At 39.3% G+C, this 8305-nt stretch overlaps 1 protein-coding gene across 2 annotated transcripts in view; it reads left to right on the top strand.

Annotated features, from left to right (window-relative positions):
- Positions 1-463: 463 nt before the first annotated feature.
- Positions 464-8305, top strand: part of LOC132769193 (inter-alpha-trypsin inhibitor heavy chain H3-like) — a 32061-nt gene continuing 24219 nt past the window's right edge. For both annotated transcript variants that reach the window (XM_067463605.1, XM_067463604.1), the window contains exons 1-4: positions 464-597; positions 2063-2083; positions 3236-3402; positions 5679-5783. In XM_067463605.1, the coding sequence (XP_067319706.1) occupies positions 505-597; positions 2063-2083; positions 3236-3402; positions 5679-5783 (386 nt within the window). In that variant the 5' untranslated portion in view covers positions 464-504. The remainder of the gene's footprint in view (positions 598-2062; positions 2084-3235; positions 3403-5678; positions 5784-8305) is intronic.

Below are 8305 nucleotides of genomic sequence, written 5' to 3'. Positions count from 1 at the left end.
TGGAGCATAAGGGCCTTTCCACATATCCATATAACCCAAAATATCAGAGGGAAATTCTACAATATCTGTTTCGAACTGGGTTATCTAAATCCACACTGCCAGAAAATGTGGGATTTTATTCAGCTGTGTGGAAGGGGCCTAAGAGACATCTGGTGGCCAACTATACTTTAGAAATTATTTCAAAATTAGTTACATTTATCTGACACAGCATATGTAACAACACATGGATTGTGGGGGAGGGGGGCTGTGTTTAATAGCTACAAAGACACCAGGAGTCTAGATCAGAAGCAATGACTAGGGTCTCTGGCCTTGGACTCGCATGTCTTTCACGGTAATATTTCGTAAGCTCTTTTCTCTGGAACCATATCTCTCTAAAAGCAAATATTTGATAGTTCCCTCATTTTCATATGTCAATTCTGTATTATCCACCTAGTCACTGATTGACAACTTACAAAATGTTCCTGCAAATTCAGGTGCCTCCACACTGACTTACTTGCTTTCAACATGGGAAGCCACCTGCCATTTTACATTTGGTTGGCATTCATTCCTGCTCTTGTATCTTCAGTTTTTTTAATAGAACAACTCAGGAATATCAAGGTATGTGGCTGGACTTTATACAGAACCTTTTTGTTTTTCAGGGGGAAAAATATTTCTAACATTATCATCAGCTATAGATGCACAGCAATCAGATCTTTCAATGACTTGTCAAGCACTATGCTACGCGATCCCATGTATTAACTCAGACTCCTTCTACACTGTGAGATAATCCAGAGTCTATACTACCATATAATCCAATTCAAAGCAGATAATCTGGATTTTATATGGCAGTGTAGAAGGGGCCTCAGATGTCAGTTCAACCACACATTATCTTAAACGTACCAGAGGGGGAGTAAACCATGGATTACTACAGGATTCAGCTGTATGGGATTTTGTTTTGAGGAAGAATGATAGAATGTAGTCAAAAAGAGTTTTGAAAAGATATTCACATTTTTATTTTCTAATTAAGAACCATAAAGTCAATTAGATAGTAATTTCTGAGTTTTCCTTCATTTTGAATGGCACTTCATGCAAACCTATAAGGAGTAATTTCCTCTTTAATGTTATGGAAGTCCATGAGAACTTTATACCAAAGCGATTTAGATACAAAATCAGTCTAGAACTTCTCTCTCAAAATAGTGTCAGTTGAGAAGCATGATATTTGTATTAGTGTGGAATATATTTTCTTGTTTTATCTGAGAATTGGGTTTGGTTTTTATATGTAGATCAAACTAAGGAATCTTTTTTTCTATCGGATTGGCTGTGATCCTAATGAGCTGTCACACAATAACCCACCTGCATCCAAAGTTACACAGATTTCCACTGTCCCAATGAAACTTATTCTCCAAAAATCCTTAATACCCCAAATCAGTTTCCTGAATCCTCACAGCGATGTTGTCGAAGGTTTTCATGGCTGGAATCACTGGGTTGTTGTAGGTTTTTCGGGCTGTATGGCCATGTTCTAGAAGTATTCTCTCCTGACATTTCACCTGCATCTATGGCAGGCATCCTCAGAGGTTGTGAGCTGTTAGGATTTCTGGAAGTTGAAGGTCAAAACATCTGGGGACCCACAGGTTGAGAACCACTGCTTCTCGAAGATGTTTGGGCTTAAGGGTGAGGAAGGATCCAATGTGCCAACAGTGGTTGTTCTGTTCGTGGGCAACACCACTGGTTACAATTCTGGTCTTTTAAAGATGCTAATTAAATTACTTCCATATTCTATAAGCATCCGAGGCATAATAATTACCTGCTTCTACAATCCATTTATGGCTCCTAGTTTTGTTTGGATTAATGTACTACATTGCTGGCATGAATAATTCTATCATAGCAATGTGGAGAACTAAATACATTGAGCCCTATTGTGATTTTTATCTGGTGGAAGCTCATAGTTACTGTGTATCCTTCACTACTGATAACAGAGTGACGATGTATACAGATATACAATTGTTAGGTACCATGTGGTATGTGATAATATCTTCCTTGTTCTTACATACTTAACAATTTTACTGTACCTCTTTTGTTGCAGAAAAGAAATACAATTGATGAGGTAAGTAGTTATTTCATTTCATTTAGAATGCTGTACTTTTTTTGCAGAGATGCAAAAATATTCCAGAAATTTTGAAGACATGGGTAAAAAAACATTTCTGTCATTTGTTTCCTGCAAAAAACTGAAATTTTTCATAAAATTGCAGATTGGCAATTGTTGTGTTCCTTACAAATTGGAAATTTTGTTACTTTAAGAATATAATATGTATTACATATATGTGTTATTTAAAAAGGAGGAGGAGAAGGAAAAGTTAAAGAAGTTGCAGAAGAAACATTGGCAGCTAAACGACTAAGTTCCTTAATAGAGTGCACAAATATAGCATGATGGTTCCACTTTAACTACACGGATGTGGCTCAGGGGAGAATGAAAGCGCAACAGGAATTCTTCCCCTTTCTCCATTAATTTTTTTTCTGCCTGCATACTTCTAATACTGCAGTAATTTAAACCTTCATTTGGCCATTTAGAAATGCATCCAAGTAAAGGAGAAGACAAACCTGCCAAGGCAATTTGAACATAGCAAATATAAGAGTTCTATGTACAATTTATTTTCAATGTTTGTAAAGCTAGATATGGGATCAGAAGGAAAGAATTTAGAGGGATACAGAGCCATCATTTTGTCATCCTGCCTCCCAATCATAGCTATATCCCCCATGCAATGGAAATATCCTATGAACTCCTCGGGTTTGTACTTTGTTGAGATGTTCTATGTTCTAGCTAAATTTCAAATGCCCCTCCTAAACTGTACATCTCAGGAGCTATATGATACAGCCATGGCAATTAAAGTGGAATCATAATACTATAACTGTGTAGTGTGCAAGGCGCCTTTGTATGTTCTTATCCATTCTTGATTTTTACTGCATTTCCTTGTTTATGTCTATCTGTTTAAAGAAAATGGTCCTGTTCCATCATCTGTTTCAGTAGGAAAACAAAGTAACTTTGAAAAATCCCTTGTTTTTTCACTAAAAAGCCCATTGGCCCTTAAAAGAATGGGATAATATCAGATCAATGCTTTCTTCAAAATAAACTCTATGGTTGTTTTAGCAGAGACTTCTTCATTCTGTTTTACTGTTGTTCTTTAAGTGTCATAAAAGTAATTTGTTATCCTATGAAGGTCAATATACAGAACAGTTAACTAGCACTTTCATTTTTCAGCATCCTAAAGGCATAGAAATATATTGGGTGAAAATTGATTCCAGTGTTACTTCTCGATTCTCCCGTAATGTCATCACTAGCCGTGCTGTCAATCGGGCGAATGTGTCCAAGGAAGCCTTCTTCGACGTGGAGCTTCCTAAAACAGCCTTCATTACCAACTTCACCATGTATGTAAAACATATTGTTATTTCCCTCTACTTACTCCTGAAGTCAATCTAGAAATTTGAAATTGCACTAAATGTCACAGAACTGTAAAATTGGAAAGGGTCTTGTACATCATCTTTTCCACCCCACCTCTTCACTACCTGCAGGAAATCTAGGGCTACAATCTAGAAATGAAAGTATTGGTTTCCTTATCCAACTGTCTTTGGATCAAGATAATCCCTCAAACTAGCCTTCTGTAACTTAAGCCCAATGTGCCCTATCTTTGGGGGCAAAAGGCAAGTTTTTGTTCTCTTCTGTCTGATGATGCAAACTGCCAGTTGTTTGAATAAAGCTATCATATCCCCTTTGAATGTTTCCTTGGCCAAGATAAATATACCCAGTTCAAATATACCCAGTTTACTCATAGAGCCTGTTTTTTTTTTTCATATCACTAGAAATCCTCACTGACTGTCTCTGAACCTGAACTTACCCATCTGCATCTTTCTTAGAAAGTTAATCCCACAAGTCAACATAATACTCCAGATAAAGCCTGAATTATGCAGAATCAAACAGACTCATTTCATCCAGGACCTCAATAACTATGGTTTCATAATACAGTTGTTTGGCTTTCTGTCTTTCTTTCTTTATTGTTCATTATGTACCACATTGCTGCTGACACACATTCAGATTATGACAAGCTTCAGGGTTTAAAAAAAAAAAGAGTTTGAAATATCTGGTTGCAAATAACCTGATCCTTTCCCCAATAACAAAAGTTTATATTGCATAGTAAAGAGGCTTTCAGGCCGGAATCCCCGAGTTGCTGTGGGTTTTTTGGGCTATATAGCAATGTTCCAGCAGCATTCTCTCCTAATGTCTCTCCCGCCTCTGTTGCTGGCATGTTCGGAGGTTCTGTGAAGATGCTAGCCATAGATGCAGGTGAAATGTTAGGAGAGAATGCTGCTGGAACATGGCCATACAGTCCAAAAAGAACCTCACAGCAACCCAAACGTTTATATTGCATCATGATTTTAATTCAACAAAGATAACTCTGTCCTTTTGCACCATGGCTATACCTTTTTGGTTATTTTTATATTTAATGGAGTGTGGCTTCAGTAAATGTCAAAGAAGGAATATTTCATGGTTCAAGTGCTGGCTTATGTTGTGCTCATGCAGTGCATTAAAGTAACCAACCAAGTAACTATTTTAGTTACTTTCAAGAAACAGTAAAGGAAAGTGTTATTGTATTTATTTATTTATTTAAAAGTTTTATATACCGGCCTTCTCACCTCTCTCGAGGGACTCAGACCAGTTTCTAACCATAATATCACATACAATCAATAAAACATCATAATTCATATTACAGTAAAACATTAAAACAGCAATTACAATCAATAATTACAATGGTCAGTCGTCAGACTAAAATCGTTGCTCATCATTCTCCATCCATATCTCAGAGTGTTGACTCACTCATCAAATGCCTGTCTCCATAGCCAAGTCTTCACCTGTTTCCTAAATGTCAGGATAGAAGGGGCGGTTCTGATCTCCAGTGGGAGAGAGCGCCAGAGCCGAGGGGCCACCACCGAGAAGGCCCTGTCCCTCATCCCCACCAGACGCGCTTGCAAGGCCAGTGGAACCGAGAGCAGGGTCTCTCCAGACGATCTTAATAATCTTGATAATCTTGATGGTTCATAGGGGAGAATACGTTCAGAGAGGTAAACAGGGCCGGAGTTGTTTAGGGCTTTATAGGTTAACACCAGCACTTTGAATTGTGCTCGGAAGCTAATTGGCAGCCAGTGGAGCTGGTGTAACAGCGGAGTGGTGTGCTCCCTGTACCCAGCACCCGTTAGTAGTCTGGCTGCCGAGCGTTGGACTAGCTGCAGCTTCCGGGCAGTCTTCAGAGGCAACCCCATGTAGAGAGCGTTGCAGTAGTCTAAACGGGATGTAACCAAAGCGTGGACCATCGTGGCCAAGTCAGACTTCCCAAGAAGAAAGCAAGGGCAACCTCCCTCTGGACAAATTTGGCCAAGAAAACTCTGTAATAGGGTCACCAGAAATAACCTGAAACCTCACAAGTAGAGTATGCTTCATACTTTTTCCTTATGTGTAATAACAGAACTGAGCTCCATAATTTTGTACACAATTGATGCCCTTTCCTTGGAATCATTGTATCTCAGGAATACGGAGAAATTCTAGAATTCTAAACATCCTAAATGCCTTATAATATACAATTGGATGAATTGATGTCAAGCGGAAATACCAATAAAAATATTTTCATATCTGTATATGTGCTCTTTAACAGGACAATCGACGGTGTCACCTATCCTGGAACCATAAAAGAAAAAGAAGTTGCCCAAAAACAGTACCAAAAGGCAGTTTCAAGTGGACGGACTGCTGGTCTGGTGAAGTAAGTTGAGGCCTTACTGTTAGGTTTGTTATTTCATGCCTAATCCCACACATTTATTTCTAATGAAGAGATCTCAAATGGCTTCTAGAAATATTCAACAGGGACTCTAAGTGACATTCCATTTATTATGGACACAGTATATCAAAAGATAGATCTAGACCTGCATACATGAAAATCAAAGTACCACATGTTTCTATGGGCCCATCCACACAGCACCTTTATTGCGGTAACTCCCGCAATAAAGAAGAGGCTGTTCAGATGATATCCTGGACAGTCCCAAATTAATTTGCCATAAACCAGGAAAAGTCACAGTTTCTGGTTTCTGCAGTCCAGACACCATTCCCACAGTTTTCCAGACTAAATTAGTCTGGAAAACTGTGGGAATACTCATTCCCCTTCCCCCGCTCTCCTGGCACGTCTTTAGTACGTGCCAGTAGAGCTCTGGCTACAGTCTACTGGAGGCCAGGTAAGTTTCCCTTACTTATCAAAGGGGTTTGGGGGCTTTTGGGGCTAGGGCTTCCAAATGTTCTCACGGGGCAGTCCCGTGAGAGTATCTGGACACCCACCCCAGAAAGCACACACTTTCTGGGGAGGGTGTAGACAGGTCCCCAGGAAGATCCGTGTTTAAAAGCCACAGATTTTCCTGGGATAAAGGCCTATCAGGAACTGCCCTATGTAAAAAGGGTTAGGATTTAGTGTAGGTGTCATAAAGGCCCCTTCTACACTGCCATATAATCCAGATTATCAAATCAGATAATCCATATTATTTATTTATTTATTTACTGTCCTTGTATACCGCCGTTTCTCAGCCTAACTGGCGACTCAACGCGGTTTACAACAGAATATACAGTACACAGTATACAATTAAAACCGTAAAAAACATAATACACAATATTTCACATAAATCACAATCCAATACATCTCCTAACTAAAATCGTGGTCCAATTGCATCATCCATATTACCAATCCGTAGTCGACACATTCATTCACCGAATTAACCAAATGCCTGCTTGAACATCCAAGTTTTTAGTCTTTTTCGGAATACCATCAGCGAGGAGGCTGATCTTACCTCCATGGGAAGGGCGTTCCACCCCTCTGCTTTGAATTGGATTATCTGAGTCTACACTCAATAATTGTATTTGTTTCTTTTATGGATGTATATGTGTATGGCATTGAATTGTTGCTTGTTGTCAGGCCGCCCTGAGTCCCCTTCAGGGTGAGAGGGGTGGGGTACAATTGTGGTAAATAAATAAACTGCCATATAATCCAGTTCAAAGCAAATAATCTGGATTTTTTATGGCAGAAAGGGACTAAGATAAGATACATATCTTTTAGGACAGTTGTTCCTAAATGGTTCTGGTCATACTTTTCAGATGGTTCTCCTTAGGGATAGCTACTTCTCAAAAAAGGAGCTGTATGTGGTATCCCATAAGGTACCATTCTGTCCTCAATGGTTTTTCAATATTTACATGAAACTGCTGGGAGAGATCATCTTAAGGCATGTGGCGGGTGCTGTCAGTTTGCTGGTGACACCCAAATATATTTCTCCATGCCTTCCCAAATGGTTCTTGCTAAGAATAGCATGTCTCCTCTGAATGAATGCCTGGAGGAGGCAATGAGCTAAATGAGGAAAAACAAAATGAGCTTGAATTCAGACAGAACAGAGGTGCTTGCCATCAAGAGGCCTAACCTAGGGATGGAGGAGTGTCAGTCAGTTCTGGATGAGGTTTCACTCCCCTTGAAAGTCTGTGTTCACAGTCTTTTGTGAGTGCTCCTGGATCCGTCTCTCCAAATGCCAGCCCAGGTAGGCGCAACTGTCTGGAGCTTGACTCCTTACTAGATTCAGAGGACCAAAGATGGTAGTGCATGCACTGGTAACCTCAAGGTTAGACCTCTGTAAACCTTTTATATTAAGATACCTTTGGGCCAAGTTCGGAAATTCCAGATGGTTCAAAATACATCATTCAGATTGGTTACGCAAACATCCAGGAGTGAGCATATTATACCCATCCTAATGTCAATTACTTTATGGTACAAGGTGTTGGTTTTGACCTTTAAACCCTACGTGGTTTGGGGTACATGTTACCTAAAGAATCACCTTCTCCCATACAAGTCACCCCCGGGCACTAAGGTCTTCTGGGAGGCATCTACTCCAGCCTACCAGAACCTGACTGGCAAGCATCACTCAGAGGACCTTTTCATGGGCTGCCCCAAGACTGTGTGTGGAATGAACTTGTGGAAAAGCTTTGATAACTAAATGAGCTTTTGGAATTTAAAAACCATCTAAAGACCTATCTCTTCCAGCAGCACTACTCAGCCAGTTTTAAGCATGAATTTAAAACTTGTGTCCTGTGTTTAATATCTATTCTGTATATTTTAATATGTATTTTATGGAAATATGTTTTAATATATATCTTTTATAGAAATACATTTTAATATGTGTATTTGTTGATTTTTAACAATATTTATGATGTTTAATTATTCTGTAACCCGCCTTGAGCCACAAGGAGAGGTGGGTAAGA

The sequence above is a fragment of the Anolis sagrei genome, chromosome 2 (genome assembly GCF_037176765.1).
Source record: "Anolis sagrei isolate rAnoSag1 chromosome 2, rAnoSag1.mat, whole genome shotgun sequence".
Taxonomy (NCBI): domain Eukaryota; kingdom Metazoa; phylum Chordata; class Lepidosauria; order Squamata; family Dactyloidae; genus Anolis; species Anolis sagrei.
This window is presented reverse-complemented; position numbering and strand designations above follow the sequence as displayed.